This window comes from Fistularia commersonii, chromosome 9 (assembly GCF_037954325.1).
Source record: "Fistularia commersonii isolate RoL2024-O1a breed Wild chromosome 9, RoL_Fcom_v1.0, whole genome shotgun sequence".
NCBI lineage: Eukaryota > Metazoa > Chordata > Actinopteri > Syngnathiformes > Fistulariidae > Fistularia > Fistularia commersonii.
The window spans coordinates 447,737-466,970 of record NC_141292.1 but is presented as its reverse complement, the minus strand read 5'-3'; the positions used below and the strand labels follow the sequence as shown (position 1 = coordinate 466,970).

Below are 19,234 nucleotides of genomic sequence, written 5' to 3'. Positions count from 1 at the left end.
TAGAATGTGTGTTCTTGGAGCTCGGGCTCTCCTGGCCGGTGCAGCAGGTCTTGGTCCTCCACTCATCTTCTCTGAGGAGGCGGAGCAGAGCCGGAGCCGCCGTCGTTACACCTCCCGGCCACTAGATGGCGCAAGACCCGAGGCGCCGCCGCTGAGGTTCTCCACGAGTCCGGACCTTCTCTCGTGTGAGTCCGCCTGTCCTGCACCAGCTCCGAGGTCTTCCTGCTCCCGCGGGGTCACGACCTTCAGCCTTCTAAACAGAAGCCCAGGGAGAAGTTCACCTTGGACCTTGGAGTGATTTGTGGACCCCCGGCTGTCCTCGCTGCCGTCGGCCTCTCGCACGCCTGGAGGTCACGTTTCCTATTTACCCCTGTTGTCCTGAGGGGGGGGTCGCAGTAAAAGCCCCCCGGGGACGAGGCAGGAACTGATCCTGACGTCCTCAGACACATTTTTACTGTTCTGTGGCCCAAACTGTCACTGTCACTGTTACATTATTAGGATATATATAATTATGGTGTGTATGAGAGATGAGATGAGATGAGAACAACTTTATCAATCCCGAAGGAAATTGTTGTGCCGGAGTTTCAAGTACAAAAACATAACAGCAATAGATAAAGTAGAAAGAAGGAAGAATAAGAAATATAATGAAATATGAATTGTCTAATATTACTATATTACTACTTATAACACTAAAATAATAATTATGAGTATAATATTTCCATTAGCATTCTTATCATCTTGTTATTGCTGCTATTATATTATTGGCACTGACATTGTAATGATTATTGCTATGGATATAATAATAATAATGATTATTATTATGATAATTATTATTATTGTTGTTGTTGTGTTATTATTATTTGTAGTAGTATGTATTAATACAATTATTGCTGCTTCTACTGCTACTACTACTGCTAATGATAATAATGGTAGTTATACTTATTGCTATTGTTGTTTTTATTTGTATTTCTTCTTCATTCATATGAGGGAAAGACTATGTTTGCTGTGAGTCTGCTGGGGGTTCGGGGCCTTCCAGCAGGCTCCATCCTGGCCGCGCTGCAGAGAAGCTGCTCTCAAAACGTCGCCAGAATCACTCCCATTATCGGCATCAGGCTAATTTCCCGCTTTTCTTTTTTTTTTTAATCACCTGCAGGACGAATCCTCCGCCTCCCTTCATCTCCAGTTTCTGTTGATGAGGAGATGATCCCTCCTCGTGGAGCCCCGGGTGCTTCTCTGCCCCCAGAAACAGGACGTTGCAGGGTAATGAGACAAACGCAGGCGATCTCCAGAACCCAGGAGGACACTGGGCAGGTTCTCCTCCCGCTGAGATCCACTTCCTGCTCCTCAGCCGTTCTTCAATCCGGTGAGGAGGTGCGGTTGATGAATGAATGAATGGACGGACGAATGAATCGCTTTATGAAAACCATGTAAATAACAATAGTAGTTGCGTTACATATCATCCGGTTAAGATGTTGTGTTTTTATGCAGATCTAATCCCCCGGTGGCCCCTCACCACCGCCGCTGCCGCCGCCGCTGAGAACCCGTCTTCCCTTTCCACAGCAACACCAGGGGGAGACGCCGCGCTCACGCTCAGGCCTGCCGAGGTCACCGGGAGAAGGGCGGCTCGGATTGGACGCCGCCGATAAATCAAAACTACATTTGGGATTAAAAGGTTCGGTTTGTTTTCATTTCTCCCGGTGTGACGGCTGAACGCCTGTCACGTCCCGCAGCCAACCACCGCCTTCTGGCAGGAAGCGGCAACGAACGGACGCAGGTGAAGGTCAGGAGATGCGTTGGTTGACGTGACCCTCTGAGAGCCACATCAACCCGCCGCTCCTCTCTTCTCCTGAGCAGCTTCTCTTCTCCTGAGCAGCTTCTCTTCTCCTGGGCAGCTTCTCTTCTCCTGGGCAGCTTCTCTTCTCCTGGGCAGCTTCTCTTCTCCACGGCGGCGGCTGAAAAGCGCCCGGATCGGCTTCATTTGAAAGGGCTGCGTTCTGTAGGTCGCCGTGGTGCTATAAATAACCCTCGTCTACTATTCAGCCCCTCCTGCGTCATCACCCACACACACACACACACACACCCCATCTCCACCTCCACCACCTCCACCGACCCATGCTGGTCCAGTGCTCCTCAAATTCATCCTCGCCTCTTCCTATTCTTCTTCTTCTTCTCCTTTCAGCTTTTGCCCTCAGGAGTCTCCACAGTGAATCCACCTTCTCCATCTCACCCTGTTCTCTGGATGCTCCTCTGTCACACCAACTACCTTCATGTCTTCTCTCACTACATCCATCAATCTTCTCCTTGGTCTTCCTCTAGACCTCCAGTTCCAGCATCCGCCTACCAATAGAGTCCCTCTCCCTCCTCTGTCCATGACCCAACCATCTCTGACCTTCTCTCCAAAACATCTACTATGTGCTGTTCCTCTGATGGACTCATTCCTGATCCTCTCCATCCTGGTCACTCCCAAAGAGAACCTCAACATCTTCATCTCTGCAACCTCTAGTTCTGCCTACTGTCTTTTGTTATTGTCACAGTTTCTAGTCCAAACATCATCGCTGGTCTCACCACTGTCTTGTACACCTTTCCTTTTATTCTGGCTGATATTCTTCTATCTCTTGGTACCCCTGACACTTTTCTCCACCCATTCCAACCTGCTTGGACCGTCTCTTCACCTCTTTTCCACACTCTCCTACGCTCTGGACTGTTGACCCTAAGTACCTGAAATCCTCCAGCTTCTTGATCTCCACTCCCTGTAGCCTCACCGCTCCACCCGAGTTCCTCTCATTCACACACATATATTCTGTCTTGCTGCGACTAACTTTCATTCCTCTCCTTTCCAGAGCATACCTCCACCTCTCTAGATGTTCCTCTACCTGTTCTCTGCTCTTACTGCAGATATCAATGTCATCTGCAAACATCATGGTCCATGGGGATTCCTGTCTAACCTCATCTGTCAGCCTGTCCATCACCACTGCGAACAAGAAGGGGCTCAGAGCTGATCCCTGATGGAGTCCCACCTCCACCTTGAACTTCTCTGTTACCCCTACAGCACACCGTACCAGTGTCTCACAGCGAGCATACATGTCCTGCACCAGTCTAACATACTTCTCTGCCACTCCAGACTTCCTCATACAATACCAGAGCTCCTCTCTTGGCACCCTGTCATATGCTTTTTCTAGGTCTACAAAAACACAATGCAGCTCCCTCTGACCTTCTCTGTACTTTTCTATCAGCATTTTCAACGCAAATACTGCATCTGTAGTACTCTTCCTAGGCATGAAGCCATACTGCTGTTCACAAATGCTGACTTCTGCTCTCAGTCTAAAATTCAACCTCCCCATATCATCAATATTCCTGAAGTTTCCTGCTCCTATTTATTGGTCCCCCATGACGAGAGTCCTGCCAGCAGAGGATGTCCTCCTCCCTCATCCTCTTCCTCCACCTCCTCCTCCACCTCCTCCTCCTCCTCTTCCTCCCAGGCTGAGACCAGATCCCGACCCAATTCCACTTTTTTCCACGTGAGCGAGGCGTCGGCGTGGCTCTGCGTCTGGGCTCTTATGTGCTCTTATGCAACTGGGTTTTGTTTGCAGCCTTTTTTTTTAAAAAAAAAGACAATCGCTGTCGTGGATGTCACTCCGGCTCTTCCTCGCCTTCACTGCCGCCGCTGCCACGGAAACAAGTGGAAATCTGTGGCTGCCAGAGGAAGAACGCAGATACACTTTCTATCTGCTATATCTTCTATCTGCAGGGTTCCACAAACCCTGCCGCCACCCGTCCTCATTTGACAGAACCAAGGGTTCGGGCCTTTAGCTCATCCCGTTCCGGATCTTCTCCCAAACCTGGGCCCGGTTCCTTCACCCGTTCCCTCGTCCGATGCTGTTTGCTGTTTATCTCCGGTGTCGTCGGTCTTATTTTGCCCTCTTTAGCTTCTGGAGGAGCGGCGGCGGAGCGCTGTGGGACGCGTCATGTAGAGGCTTCCAACCCTTCGCCCGCTCATCCACGCGTCAGGTTCATCTCCGGTGAGATGCTTGTGTTGGGAGAACCTCGAGGAACCCCGAGGAACCCCGAGGAACCCCGCGCAGACACTGGGAGAACACGGAGACGCCACACAGTTGGGAATCCACCCTGAGAGCTCCCAGTGGAAGAGGAGGCTCCAACCACTGCACCTCCACTGCTGCCGCTCCAGGTTCTGATCCACCATCTTGATCCACTCATATCCAGCGTCAAAGTCTTCCTCACGTTCCTTCCTGGCCGGCGCTGGGGTTTCACACCACTTATTCCCACCGCCACGTCTGTCCGGGTGCTTCTTTACGCCTTTTTTTGTTCCAGCTTTGCACGCCGGTATGTGCATGACGGTAAATGGGCCGTGCCGCCGCCCCGGGCCTGAGCGCCGCCGCCGCCGCCGCCGCTGCCCCGTGGCCACGGAGGAGCAGCAGGAGGAACCAGGAGGAAACAGGATGAGCGGTCCAACCACGCAGGAGACAAGAAGGTGCCGGCCAGAAGGGCCGCTTTGAGCAGCCATGCTAAGTAGTTTAGCGGGAGAACGGACGGCAACACAAGGGGAAACCAGAGGGCGACTCAGGATGACCGCGTGAAAAGTGGATATCTATATTTGTGTCTCCACATGCAGAGTCCATACTGTAGATACAGGATGTGTAGAGAAGGGATGGCGTGTGATGGAGTGAAGATACTGTACTCTGCCTCTCCCTGCAGCAGAGGAGACGCAGATGTCAGAGAACAAAAAATCCCCAGAGAGGAGGAGGAAGAGGAGGAAGAGGAGGAAAAAATAGAAAATCAGCTTGTTTCCGTGGTGGGAGCTGGGAGTGTAATTGGCTCGGCGTGTAAAAATGGCTGCTTCTGCCCTGCGTCCTGGACATCTGCTGTGGAGGCCCAACCCCGGGGCAGATGGGGGGGGAAATTGGTACCACACACACACACACACACACACACACACACCTTCTCCCCCTGTGATAGTTTCACGTGGAAAAAGAAAACCAACCTTCGGTTTTGGAGTTGATATTCTTCGCTGTTTGCCAGAGCCGACATTCAAAGGCTGCAAAAAGAAGATGAGCAGAAAATAGCCTGCCGTTCATCCTGTTTCCAGAGAGCTGATGTGCACGTGCTCTGGAGCTTCTGGAACGGCGGGTTATCGCCCAGATACCACCTCATCATTCAGAGCGGCTTCAGACCTCCTCCTGCTGATGACCTGGATTCCAACGCGCGGAAATCTCTGAAAATCTTCTAGAACTTTTCATAAGGTGGCCTCGGCTTTAGAGGAGCACCCACGGATAGAATATGAATAATTATTAGTGTAATATAATATATATCCTTATAATAATAATTATCACGATTGTTATTATTAGTCTTATGGGTCATTAGGATCATTAATTTTATTAAATAATTGTATAATAGTACTAATGACAATGGTTATCATAGTAATAATAATACTCTTGGTGATTTTGTTCATTGTTTTATTATTATTATTAGCATTATAAGTATATTATTAGTAATAGTATTATTGAATAATGATATAATAATAATGATGACGATGAAGATAATAAGAATAATGACCGTAACAATATCACTCCTGTTGGTTTTGTTAATGTTATCATTATTATTGTGGAAATATGTGTTTCTTATTCAACTTTAAGAATGCAATCAAACTTCCTTCAATCCAAGGACTTATGGGGGAATATTAATACTACTACTACTAATAATAATAATAATATGTTGTTTATTTTTCGTGTGATGTTCTGCCCCCCCCCCCCCCCCCTTCTGTTCCCGCGTCCAGCTCAGGAGAACTTCCGGTGTTTCCACGGTGACGCGCGTCGGCCGCTCCTCCCGTGGACGGGACGTATCGATGACGTCCGTCCTGCGCCGATCAGCTGATCGATCCGTGTGAAGGCCGAGAAGATCGGACGCGCATTCCGACCACGTGCACGCGGAGTGAAGTTCTCGCGAGGTCCAGACCGGAGCGGCGGCGGGAGGAGCTCCTGCACCTGCACGGCTGGAGGCGCACCTCCTCCTCCTCCTCCTCCTCCTCCTCCTCCGTGCAGCTCCAGAGCGGCGAGAAGAAGAAGAACCATGAGCTCCTCTGGCGCGAAGAGCGAGTCCACCGCGTCCCAGCGGGGCTCCGCGGGGTCTGCGGGGTCTGCGGGGTCCGCGGGTCCGGGCTGCGGGGCCCGGCGGGGCGGAGACCCGGTTCGGACGGAGGAGCCCAGCGCGCGGAGACCTCTCTGCCGGCCGAGCGCTGCGGGGCGGCGGCAGCCCGGCCTCCAGGACGACCCTCCGGTTCCGGATCCGGGTCCGGTCTCGCAGAAGGGGCGCGGTAGGTCCACCCGCTCCAAACCCCCGCGGCCCCGGCACGAACCCCCCGCCGCGGAGCCGGACCGCGGGAGCTCTCCCGCGGCGGGGTCCGGACCGAGGCGACCGGATCCCGCCGCCTTCCTCTTCGAGTCCCGGGAGAAGGTCGCCGGTTCCACCTCCAGCCTCGGGTCCGACGCGCCGCCGCAGAGCCGCGGGGCGGCGCGCCGCGGAGCCCGCAAGCTGAGCGCCGCCGCCGCCGCCGCCGCCGCCGCCGCGGAGTCCACGCTGCACCCCATCGTCAAGTCCGTGTTCGGACAGGTAGGAACACCTGGCCGCTCCAACTCTTCATCCTCACCATCCTGTTCATCTTCAGCCTCTTCATCGTCACTCCTGCTCCTCATCCTCGGTCTTCATCCACCGCATCTTCATCCCAGGAGAACTCCAGCCTCATCTTCATCCTCTTCCTCATCCCTACTGCTCTTCTCCATCTTCTTCATCATCATTGCTGCTCTTCATCCTCACCGCTGTTCCTCCTCATCCCAGGAGAACTTCAGCCTCCTTCTCACTGCCGCTCTTCTTCATCGCTCACCGCTGTTCCTCTTCATCCTCACCATCTCCTCCATCCTCGCCGCTGCTCCTGTTGATCCTTGGAGAAGGTCCTCCTCCGGTTCCAGACCTGAACGCTTCAGCAGATCTTTGTGATGATGGGGTCCACCCTGGTCCTGGTGGGGGTGTGGGGGTGTGGGGGGGCAGCTGGGGTGCAGGAGGACAGGTGGGCTTCGTCCATGAAACCTGAGCACGGGGGGGGGGGGGGGTCAAGTTTCCCGCCGTGAGGAAAAAACAAAACAGTAACCTTTGGATGATCCTGTCACACACACACACACACACACACACACACAGATCTCTGTTACCTTGCTAATGCATCAGTCGTTATTACCCCCCCCTGCCCCCGCCCGCCCCCCCTCATCTCATCATGACTGACATTAATGCCCCCCCCACACACACACACCTGCCTCCCCCCCCCCCCCCCCCCCCCCGGTTATACAGGCTGCCAGTTCAGTCCCAGGACCCCCCCCCCGACTCAGGATCCAGGTCTGAGCTCCAGTGGGCCCTGCAGGTTCCACAGAGGACCAATCCACTCCGGGGGGGTCATGACAAATCCACTCACGGACACACCGCCACACCGCCACACCGTGCATGCGCGTCAGCCACCGCGTGAAGCAGAGCAGTGAGTGTGTGTGTGTGGGGGGGGGGGGGGGGCGTGCACGTGAGGGAAAAGTGTTCTCGCACCTGCTGCTGCTCCAGTTGAAGGGACGCGGGGGGGGGGGGGGGGCATCATCTCGCATCTTCTGACGTAACACCCAGATCTTCTGCAGAAGGTGTTACTGAATGGAGGATAAAAATATCCTGATGGTGGGAGACTCGAGGAGGAGGAGGAGGAAGACGATGAGGGGGAGGAAGAGGAGGAGGAACAGAAGGAGGAGGAGGAAGAGGAGGAGGAGGAACTGATGGAGGAAGAGAAAGAGGGTGGCGGAGGTAGAGAAGGAGGAAGAAAAAGGGGAGGAGGGAGAGGAGGAGGAAGCTAACCCCTCCTATGTCTGCATGGAGGAGGAGGTGCACGTCAGACGTGACGTGACAGCTTCAGGAGGGAGATGGTCAAAGCCCTGGACGTGCTGGAGATCCACCTGGAGGCTGGAGGTTCAGGCAGCCTCTGAGAGGGTGGACATCTGCTGCCTCCAGCCCAGGAGGACCTTCAGGTGACATGAGGAGCATGTTGACCAGCAGAGGGAGCAAGCAGCTTCGCTCAGACTCTGTGTGTGTGTGTGTGTGTGTGTGTGTGTGTGTGTGTGTGTGTGTGTGTGTGTGTGTGTGTGTGTTTGTGTGTATCACATGGGTGCTGTGATCTGGTGGATCTTCAGGAGCAGAGCGAGTTGCTTATTATGAACTGAGATGAGGGATGGATGTGAGGGAACATCTCCTCAGTTTGCTCCATCCTCCTCCTCCTGTCCTCTGAAGCGTCCATCCGTCCTCTCGGGTCGGCGTCCTTCCGCCCGCTGGCGTCGACCCTCTTCCTGCCGGCGTCCCCGTGACCTTGGTGGCGCCCGGAGGAGCTCGAGAGGGAGAGGAAGCTTGAGGAGCACAGACCTCACTGTGGGAGAAGATGGGGAGAAGAGGGGGAGGGTCTCTGGATGAACGAGAGCAGATCGGCAAGCTCTGCAGGAGCCTCCAGTGTGTGTGTGTGTATGTGTGTGTGTGTGTGTGTGTGGAGAACCAGGCGCTATTTTTAGACACGGATGGGTATTTTTATATCCACAGCGGGGGGGCAGAACATACACTCATTGGTTTAATCCAGTTTTTGAAACGAAGATTAGGCACTGAAACGCTCACGTTTGTTTGTGTGTGTGTGTGTGTGTGTGTGTGTGTGTGTGTGTGTGTGTGTGTGTGTGTGTGTGTGTGTGAACCTGATGTTGCTTGAACGGGAGGGGTGTGAATGAACGGGCCGACGGGTGTAGCGGCAGGTGTGTGTGTGTCGTCGCCGTGGCGCCCGTGAAGGAGTCGTCGTGTTTTTGGAAAACGCAGAGCGGCGCGAGAGAAGATGCGGGCGGAAGCTTCCGGCGGTCAGCCTCGAAGAAGCGGCGGCGTTTCCGCCTTCCGTCCTTCATGCCCGCATCCTCCTGGAAGCAGCCGGGCCCGTTTGACCTTGACAATAATCGCCGCCGTTTGATAATCCATCAAGCGGCATCGGTACGGTGGAAGGAGCGTGCGAAGGAGAGGACGAGGGGAAAAAGTGGACGAAGGAGGCAGGAGGGCGCCGGCCCTCGTGCCTGACGTTATCCGAGCTGACGGCGCCCGTGTCTGACGTCTGATGCGTTCTGAAGTTCACAATGGGCCTCCGGTGAGAGGCCGGCTGAATCATCCGCAGAGGAGCGGCGGAGATGTTTGAGCGGGAGAGGGATCCGAAACGACTCAGGCGCGAACGTGTTTATCGGGAAACAAAACAAAGGAGAGAGAGCGAAGGTCGAAAGAGGGGAGGCTTCCTCCGAGCGACCTCCTGCGGCGATCGCTGCCGCTCAAACCCAGAGGACGAGCGTCTCGTGTCGTGGTTGATGGTTTGATTCCAGCGGTCGTTCAACCAGAGATGAGGCCGCCGCTCTCCGTCTCCTCTCAGAGGAAGTTTGTTATTGTGTTTGTTCAGACGCGCGGCATTACCCTGGAAAACAGCCGCGCCGCTTCAAAATCCAAACAAATGAGGCCCCCCGGTTCTGATCGCAAACAAATACGCCGCAAGTGACTTCTGCTCGAGACGCCTCCGGTGGCACGTGTGTGTTTATTCTTTAATAACGTTTGAAAATGGCTCTCCTTCCACGTCTGCTTTTCCAAGGCAGCGTCGCTGTTTTCACGTGAGGCTCGGCCGAGGAGCCGGTGACGTAACGCTTGGAATTTATTTCCATGACTTATTCCTCCGAGCGGCGGTTAAAAAACGTGCCCTTAGATTGTGAGGGTTCATGCGCAGCGGTGTTTGTACGGGAGTCTGAGGAACCCACGCAAATGAAGACTGATAATCATTACAGTCACAGGACATTTGATATTAGTTTCGGAGCTCTCGTGTCTTCTGCACCTGAGGAACGAAGATATCTGCGATGCATAAACAGAAAGAAGAAACGCCTTTATTGCTAAATTCAGTTTAACAAAGAGCACATCATTTATCCCATCATGGATGGCGGCGAAGGAGCAGCACCCGCAGAGCACTTGGGGTTTCAGTGTCTCGCTCAACAACACTTCGACAGGCTAGGAGGAAGCGGGAATCTTGGGTTCCGAGAACGACCGCTCCGACCCATTGAGCCACTTCATCCCGATAAGGGATTATTATCACGGATTTTGTCTTTTAACCCTTATAATTCTGATGAGTTTAGCTGTTTCTATGACAGCGGCAGAAGTCCTGCAATACCGCTTGTCGCCGCTAGATGTCGCTATGGCGCCTGGACCGGCAGGAAGCGTCGTGCTCACGCGCAGATGGGTCGAGTTAAAGAGCGTCAATATGGCGGCCGAGCCGGGAGAAGCTAACTCAACGGCTTCCATCCCTCACGGCTCCGCGGGTATGTAACATCCAGCGAGAAATATTTAAAACTGATTCTGCGTTCAGTTTAGCTGTTGATTCGTGTGTTTAAAATGCGCGTAGAAGCGAGTTTCTGTAGTTTGGTCGAGCCAACGTCATAAGCTAGTTAGCATCTCCGCTGCTAGCAGCAGCTTCCGAGCTAGCCGGGAATTCATCTGTTGGTTTTCTGTCATGGGCGACTGACAAGTTTTATATTTTTCATTTAAAGAGATCTAAAAGCTCATAGAGAAAAGAGGGAGAAATGTAATATTGGTTTTGTCTGTGACGCTGCCATGGTTAGCAGTATAGAGTAATGTAAGCAGTAATAGCAGTAATAGGGAGAGATGCTAGAAGTTAAACAGCATTTATTCATTTAAATATGAGAGTTTTCTCAACGTTTGAGACTGGAATAGGATGTAATGTATCACTGAAGACTCAGAATTCAACATCGCTTGAGGGTACATCGTTGGTAGCTCGAGGAATGTTCAATGTACAAATAGCTTCATGAGAGACGATCAATAGACAGGGTGTTTGAGCTGAGCTGGGCGCTAAATACAAACTATTGGAATTATAACTGCAAACTCCACATAGCAGGACGGAGCCAGTCTACAGGAGGAAGTCCTTGCTCTGGAATAAAACAATCAACTTTACCACACTTGAGTATGGTGGTGAAATGAATGATCTGTTTTATTTTTTGTCAGTTCCCAAGAGATTTGATATTTAAAGACCATGATTGACATTTAGTGTGTGTGTGTGTGTGTGTGTGTGTGTGTGTGTGTGTGTGTGTGTGTGCTGTAGTTGCGGAGGTCTAAACTGTCACACTTTGCCTTGAAAAATATTGGATTGATCCGAGGGTTTATACGAGGGTTAAAATATGGTTTCAGTTCAGGTTCTGCTTTAGTCCAGGTGTGATGGTAAATGCAAGGGTAAGGGCTTTGGGAATACAAATAAGGATAAGAACATCAAGGCTGTGTGTGTGTGTGTGTGTGTGTGTGTGTGTGTGTGTGTGTGTGTGTGTGTGTGTGTGTGTGTGTGTACACACCCTTCAATGTGTGTGTGGTTAAGAATTCCTTTTGTCATTTTTTCACTTGACTTGTGTTGCTACTGAATCTGATCCCTTTAAGCCTAAAAAGACTTGCTGTGTGCGTGTGTGTGTGTGTGCGTGTGTGTGTGTGTGTGTGTGTGTGTGTGTGCGTGTGTGTGTGTGTGTGTGTCCATGTGTGTGTGTGCGTGTGTGTGTGTGTGTGAGACAGTGAGAATGTGTGCACGCACGTGAGGGAAAGCAAGAGCCAGAGCCGGGGATGGATGCTGGGGTAGAGTGGGGAGAGATGCATGAGAGTGGGGTGAGAGAGTGAGTATTTTTAGCTCCAGAGCCTCACATCCTTGTATGTTTAATCGAGTGAATGTGTGTGTGTGTGTGTGTGTGTGTGTGTGTGTGTGTGTGTGTGTGTGTGTGTGTGTGTGTGCGCGCTTTTGGATTAGTCTCTGCAGCGCCTTGCTAAGGGGAAGGTAATATGCTTGTCCAAATGAGCTTCTTCTGTCACATTCGCATAGATGTTTTGGGAGTGAGTGAGGGTGGGGAAGAGAGGGAGGGAAAAGAGCAAGCGGACAGACGGACGGAGAGAGAGAGAGAGAGAGAGAGAGAGAGAGAGAGGGAGTGAGAGAGAGAGAGAGAGAGAGAGGGAGTGAGAGAGGGAGTGAGAGGGCTGAGAGAAGGGAGGGAGGGAGGAAAGACTCTGTAGGAGAGAGAGGATGGAATGAATAAGCAATCTTGGGTTTTCTACTCCTGGCGCTTGCATCTCGCTCTGATCACATGCATGCTACCACTCCCTCGCTGTCCTTGTCTTCCTCCCGTCCTTTGTCCTTGTTTACATATTCCTCCTTTGTCTCAGCGTCCCTCCCCTCTCGTCCCTCCCATCTAGATCCTCCTAGCAAACTCCTCCGTCCGTCCCCGGCTCTCGTCTGCTCCCTGTGATGCTCCTGCTCCCCTCCTGCTCTTTCCTCAGATGTCCTCCTATATCGGTCAGTGACCCATTGAACCCTGCTCCTCCCCTCTAATCACTCCTATTCCCATGCATGCCCAGAAACATATGCATACACACATGCATACACGTGTACTTTCGCACAGGCACACTAACACAGTTAGAGAGAAAACCTAAAACAAAGAGGACTCTCTCTCTCTCTTTCGCTCTCTCTCTCTGTCTCTCTTTTTGTTTTGTTTTTTGTTTTGTTTTTTTTGCAATGGGCAACTCTGTAAAGTCGCTTAAAATTTTCACCAAAAAGGTAAGGAGGTTTTTCACTTGGCTGTGGTGTCCATCAATCCCCTGACTGCTGGTGCATGTTTTCCTCAGCGTGTGACCCCGAACCTGACCGGAGGCGATGTGACTGGACCTGTAGTGACTGACCCCCGTGTCCGTACCTAAGTGTTCTCCACCGCCGCTGTCACAGCAAATCAGAGAAATATGCCTCAAGACGAGCAGAGGTATTTTGCGGTTGCTTTATGCCGGAACGGGCGATGAGAATTCTGATTATGGATGGGCTTCATTTGAAATAGCTGTGGCAATGATATAACATGGACGTGTGACGCCGTTCCCAGTGTTTGTGTTGATTTACGGGGTCGGTCGGCGCCGCCGGCGCTCACCTTCAGGCTGAGGATCGTGTCACCGCACGTTACGGTCAGTCGGGCGGCGCAGCGACGCCGCTTGACCAGCGGGGGAAGCTGCCACCTGCGGGGCGCCATCGCATCCGGGCGCCCTCTGTCCGTGTCGGCAGATGCACCGAGAGAACGCGCGTCTTCCAGACAACCGGAGTGGCGACGCGGGAGGACGGGGCAGAGCCCTCAGGACCGTCAACCCGGCGTGCATCTGCTCGGTTCAGGCTTGAAAAGACCGATCGGGGTTCGGGGCGCTCGGGACGATCGGCCGAACAGTGTCGAGCGAGGAAAATATGTCAAGCAACTGTTGATGCCATCTGTGCGGAAGGGGTCGGAGGGTCTTGAAAGTTCTCGCTCGTCTTCAGCCTTTGCCCGGTTTATTTATTTATTTCCCCCCCGGTTATATAACGGCCAGCGCACGGCTTGGTAGTAATTTTCTGGCACGGAATAGCCGTAGACAGCCCTTCTCCATGCATCACTTGGTCAGATTACCCAGTGGGCATCCACTCCTGCCGTGGGATCTGTAGGAATGCACAAAAAGGCATTAGGACTGGCATGACGGCAGATGGAGTGTGAAGGAGATCTAAAGGCTATTTTTGTTGGTATGCATGTTGTTCCATGTTCCCCGTAACACTGGTCCGGAGACGCTCCTCCATGATGGCGTCCTCCTCGGAGCCGCGCCAGATAAGGTTCTCCGTCATTTGGGTCGACGGCGACTCGGCTCGCTCGTGTCTTCACCGGGCGGGCGGGCGGGCGCTCTGGCGACTCGGGACTCGATGTATCAAGTCATTTGATTTCCTTTCCACCAGTCTTTAACACCCCCCGTCCACTCGCAGAGCTCTATCAATAGATTCACCCTCAGCTGACACCAGCCCCAACTTTCTTGGACATATTTCATGACAATTTATTAGTCTGTTTATTTTTTTTAAACTTGTGAAAGAAGCCTTTGTCCACCGCCGAGGCCCGGCGGCCTCTCATCCGTGGCCCCGTGGCGGTCTCTGTAATTCAGCTGACAGACACAGACCCTTCAGCCTCACCCTGCACGCTGTCAACAAACAGAAGATGACTGTAAACAAAAAGACTTTTGCAAGTTCTTGTAGCTGTGCTGAAATAGAAGCATCCGTCCATTGATGACCTTTTATGCCTCATTAGCATGTCTCCAGCCAACCTGCGGCCTCTCACCGACACGTGCGCAACGTTCACTCGCTGCAGCTGCTTCCGATTGATTCGCGAGTGACTGTTTTGGGTGGTTTGCAGGCCATATTTAGTGAAGCCGTGGTCATTTGAGATTTATCTTGATAGGCGGAGTTGATTTGTGGACTGTTTAGAGCGAACCCTCCTTCCTGCGATGATCACCAAGCAGTTTCTTTTTGAACTGGGGGGGGGGGGGGGGGGGGGGCATTCTGCCTCAGGTTTGGTTACTTTTAAAAGATCTCAGCCGATTTCACAGCCATTGTCACCGGTGGTTTGAAGAGGCGGCAAACATTTGCCACGATTTCACGCTGGGTCCAGGAGAGCGATGGATCTGAGCGAGATAGCGGCGCCGCGTTGGCGACATGAGCGGGAGCGAACCGATTTTCCGCCGCGGTCATTGCCAGGAGTGGAGCGTCTGTCGGCTCGCGCGGCGGACGCCAGGACGGACTCGGCGCGCTCGTCTTCCCCCTGACTGATTCCTGACCGACTCCGTATCCCCGTCTGACCGGCAGACGTGTGTCACACATCTGCTCTTGACCCCCTCCTCCCCCCGACACACACCTCCACCCCCCCCATGCTGGCAAAAAAAAACAAAAACTGAGTCCAAGTCTCCCCTGTGTTTGCCCCCGCTCCCATGTCTGGCCCCCCCGGCCCGGATGCCGCTCCAGGACCAGAAGAAGAACTACAAAGCGGTGCAGTCCTGTGAGGAGGGGGGCTCTGGGGGGGCCTATCTTGAGCCTCTAGTGGCCCTGGCCCAGAACGGAGCCAACATGCACAACGTGCTGGGGCCCGCGTGCATCTTCCTACGCAAGGGCTTCGCTGAGAGCCGGCAGGCTGTACGTAAGTCCAGAAACTATCACGTGCATGTCGAGGGGGAACGCGGCGCCGACGTGGGTCGCCGTCGCCTCTTTCTGTAACGCGGGGGTTGGCGGCGGCGTCGGGGGGGGGCCGGGTGGATTGCGTGTGCGTGTCAGGGGCGGCATCACGAAAAACATGGCGGGCGTGCTCGGCAAAATGGAGGATTATTAAGGTATTAGGGAAGGCTCGTCGCTGCGACAGAAATGCCTCTCACGTGGTTTTTTTCCCTTTGTCCGCTTCCAGCAGCGGCTCGGCGCCGCCAGATTCTCTCTCATCAACCAAAACACGGATGAAACCCGTGCAGACTTTACTTCTTTATCCACCTCTGACGCCGAGAGGCGGCTGCTTTCCACGGGCGCCGGATCTCAGACGTTTCTCCAGATAGTTTGTATTTGATGTATTTTCGTTGTCCGTGCGCGTTAGAAAGACGACTGCGCTCTGCGACGTGCCGTTGTGACACCCGGAGCAAGTCTCCGGCACCTTCTGCCGGACACCGATGTCTCCATCATGCCCTCGCCGCCTTGCACTCGTCCTCGCTAGTTATATTTGTAAATCTCTTAGAGACGGTGTGCAAAGCCCGGCTGCGTGTGTTTTTCCCCACCATTAAAATTCTGAATCCTACCGAAAGGCTCTTCCTCTGTGGCCGGAAGGAGACGGCGCTCTCCTGGCACCCCGTGGGTCTTATTTGTCAGTGTGTGGCGTTATGTAAGGTCTGCAGTGATTGGCACTGTTTCTATGACCTCAGCGGGGTTTGGACCGTGACTTTCTGCCGCTTTTGTTTTGGCAGGACCGAGAGCTGCGGCCAGAAGAAATGGATGGTACGTTACGCCGGTGCGGAAGTAATGTGCACGTTAGTGTCCAACCAAGTAGCGGTTCTTCGGGAGCGTTTACCAAGCGGGTTATTCTCGTCCGTGCTTTCCTGCAGAGCTGCGCGAGGCGTTCAAGGAGTTCGACAAAGACAAAGACGGCTTCATAGGCTGCAAAGACCTGGGAAACTGCATGAGGACGATGGGCTACATGCCAACGGAGATGGAGCTGATAGAACTCAGTCAGCAGATCAACATGAACCGTGAGTCCGCTGGAAGCCGCACGCAGCGAAAGCTCAGTTTCTTTTCAGGAAATGGCACAGTGGCTCTGGCAGCTCATCCCAGCCCTCATCGAAAAACACAAATAGCAATAAAGGGGAAAAAAAAACCTGGAAAAGTGCGGTTTCCTCTCCATCAGCGTGTTCTCTTTGGAAGCCATCGGTACAGAGCGCTGCATTTTCAATCTCCTGTTTTTATGTGCATAAACTGTATTTGGAGTCATGTGTAAAGTGCCGGGAGAATTGGGTCACGCCACTTTCGGCAGTTTAAAGATGTCAGGATGTGCTTTCAAGCACAGCTTGGGTTGGTAACGCCTGACTCCTCTCCCCCCCAGTGGGAGGACACGTCGACTTCGAGGACTTCGTAGAACTCATGGGGCCAAAACTTCTGGCTGAGACCGCAGACATGATCGGCGTGAAGGAGCTGAGGGACGCCTTCAAGGAGGTGAGGGGGCCGATTTAAAATCCCTGACGCTTAAAGAAGTAAAGCGTGAAGGTCGGCAGAGGATTTGACCACCTTCTGGGAAATCCGCAGGTTCCGGAACCTTCGAGTGCTTTGTCGTTAACACGTCTTTTCTCCTCCAGTTCGACACAAACGGCGACGGCCAGATCAGCACAGCGGAACTTCGAGAAGCCATGAAAAAGCTTTTAGGACAACAGGTACCAGGCCCTCATCTCCTCCATGATCCGGCTGCTGGGTGTGGGCTTTCACACCTTCAAACACAGTATCTTTCTCAGGTTGGCCACCGAGACCTGGAGGACATCCTGCGAGACATCGACCTCAACGGGGACGGCCACGTAGACTTCGAAGGTAAAGTCGCTCCTCGTCCCGCTCGCTCTGAAACGCTGTTCAAGGGGGAACAAAAACCCCGTGGCGTCTGGCTGACGGCGAGGTGAGGGGATGAAAGCGGTAGGTCTGTCTGTCAGATTATCCGCAGACCCAGGGATTATGTCACCTCCTAGATTACCCGCTGAGAAAAGAGATGCATATTTGGCTGTCGGGGATGAAGATATTAGGCAACGCCGCTGCCGCTGCTGCTGCTGCTGCTCTCATCAGCGCTGGCGTCTGTTTTAGAAAGCAGGCTGCCGTGGGACCACACCATTGCTACATGTGTTCCTTAAATCCGCCGCAGATGAAGATGCACAACCCTTAGCTTAGCATGGCGTTAAGACCAACGGGGGGAAGGGTGTGTGTGTGTGTGTGTGTGTGTGTGTGTGTGTTAGAGCTGGGAGTCAAGATGCTACTGAATACTACTCATCTGCAAGTAAAAACACCCGTGACGTGTAATTTGTACATATGAATCAGTTGTGGTTTGGTGAATTTGATTAATACAGTGAATCAAAAGGAAGATTCCTTCCTCAAGGACGTGTCTTATTGATAAGCTATGAAAGGAGCCAATCGATCAGCTGAATGCCTTGGTCACAGCTAATGAGAGAAGTAGGAGTTCTGTTGGACTCATGGTTCCTCAGATGCACTAATACTGTATTATTATTATTCAATGTAGATCATACGGGTAAATCCCTGTCGTAACGTTCTAGTAAATATAGTTTGCTGCCGATGTTCAGTGAGTTAAGTCTTCTCTGGGTGCATATTCAGTATGAATAGCAAGAATCTTCAGTCAGTCAAAAATGGACCCTGGTAAAGAGAAGTTTGGTAAATGATTGGATCGTATCTTATGAACAAAACAGAATTTTAAGATACGACAAATTGAATTTCCTGTTTTGTTTTGTCACAGAATTTGTGCGCATGATGTCCCGATGAGAGCCGGCGTGGAGGAAGCTTCCGGGGTCCCGAAGCGTCTCGGACTCCCGGTCGAACTCTGAACAAGACAATACATTTAAAAGACATATCAGCCCTGCCCTGAAACTGCCACGCCGGAGCTGCGAGCGCGGCCGGGAGGCGGCTCCCGATCCGACCCGCCGCCGCCGCCGCCGGCTGCACGTCTGACGTCTCTGCAAAGTCTATTTTGAAAAGAGCATTTTCATTCGGCGCTGACGTTTTTGTTTTTGCGGTGGCACCGGCGGCCGGAGGATCCCGCCATGTCAGAGTTCTCTGACTCACACTCCTCAGTGGTGACAACTATAGCAAATAAGAACAAGACTATTTTCAAAAAAAGGACAAAAAAAACAACCCAGTATGCCAGCGACGCTCCTCAGACACAGCACAGTTTCTTGGAGAGTGTGTGAGACCTTAAGCACAAACAAACCACGAGGCAATACGCAAACACCTCACCCGGCGCCCGCCTGCGTGCTGGTGTTCTATGCATACTGTGGGTTCTCCACGCCGCCTCGGCCCGCTGCTCCCACTTTGTAGTTTACATGTAATGTAGCAATGAAATCGGAGTAACTTTATGCCTAACTTACTGTGATCATATATATATATATATATACATTTATAGATCTGTTCTTTTAAGTGAGTGTAAGAATTACAAACTCCTCGGTGGAGCCGCCCCTCATCCAGACCCGTGGAAGGCTTGGAACGGAGGCTTCTCCAGATTCTGAGGAATAACCTGCACTCATGTTGGGATGGATGGGGCCCCTCCAGCTGTGTGTGTGTGTGTGTGTGTGTGTGTGTGTGTGTGTGTCCACAGGTGAGCGTCATTAATACACACCTTGTAGTAAAAACAGGTTTGGACTACTGCCGTGTTTGTGGTGTGTCTCTGAGTCTGCTGTGTTAGTGATGCAGCGTCTGCACTTGGAACCTCAATACCTCAAAGATGTGAACGCCCAGCCTCCGTCCAGCTGCCTGCTTTCCACAGCTGGAACCACAACCAAACTTGTCTGGACTATTTGTAGGAGAGATGTTTCTTAAAGAACAAAAAAAAGAGCCAAAGAAAGCTTACAAAACTCTGGAGTCCAGTTTTCAGTTTAGCTTTGAGGAAGTTGTTATTCAGTGATATTATTTAAGGCGGCTGCTCTGAAGCCCCGGGGACTGTTTGCATGCTACGAGGTGGAGAGGAAAACTCCCAGTGACTTTCATCGTCTTAACTGTGTGAAACTATGCATGCTAAGATCTACGGCAGTTTGTAGCACAAAAATAGAA

General features: G+C 52.5%; 1 protein-coding gene across 7 annotated transcripts; it reads left to right on the top strand.

The window, feature by feature from the left end:
- The first annotated feature begins 5,791 nt into the window (after window positions 1–5,791).
- cabp1b (calcium binding protein 1b) lies at window positions 5,792–19,234 on the top strand. 7 transcript variants are annotated; one of them, XM_086151722.1, is made up of 9 exons: window positions 12,134–12,685; window positions 12,754–12,884; window positions 14,918–15,085; window positions 15,895–15,925; window positions 16,033–16,176; window positions 16,527–16,636; window positions 16,777–16,851; window positions 16,918–17,002; window positions 17,928–19,234. In XM_086151722.1, exons 3-9 carry the CDS (start codon window positions 15,020–15,022, stop codon window positions 17,951–17,953), a joined length of 537 nt encoding a protein of 178 aa, XP_086007848.1. In that variant the 5' UTR covers window positions 12,134–12,685; window positions 12,754–12,884; window positions 14,918–15,019; the 3' UTR covers window positions 17,954–19,234. The 7 variants fall into 7 exon arrangements, with proteins under 7 accessions (XP_086007843.1, XP_086007844.1, XP_086007849.1 ...); XM_086151723.1 differs by lacking the exons at window positions 12,134–12,685; window positions 12,754–12,884 and adding an exon at window positions 10,324–10,403; XM_086151721.1 differs by lacking the exon at window positions 12,754–12,884 and having other exon boundaries at window positions 12,134–12,424.

Coding starts and splice junctions, on each gene's coding strand:
- cabp1b (XM_086151717.1), top strand. CDS start 6,085: ATGAGCTCCTCTGGCGCGAAGAGCGAGTCCACCGCGTCCCAGCGGGGC. Junction 6,625..15,894: donor TCAAGTCCGTGTTCGGACAG/GTAGGAACACCT, acceptor TTGTTTTGGCAG/GACCGAGAGCTGCGGCCAGA. Junction 16,177..16,526: donor TCAGCAGATCAACATGAACC/GTGAGTCCGCTG, acceptor TCTCCCCCCCAG/TGGGAGGACACGTCGACTTC.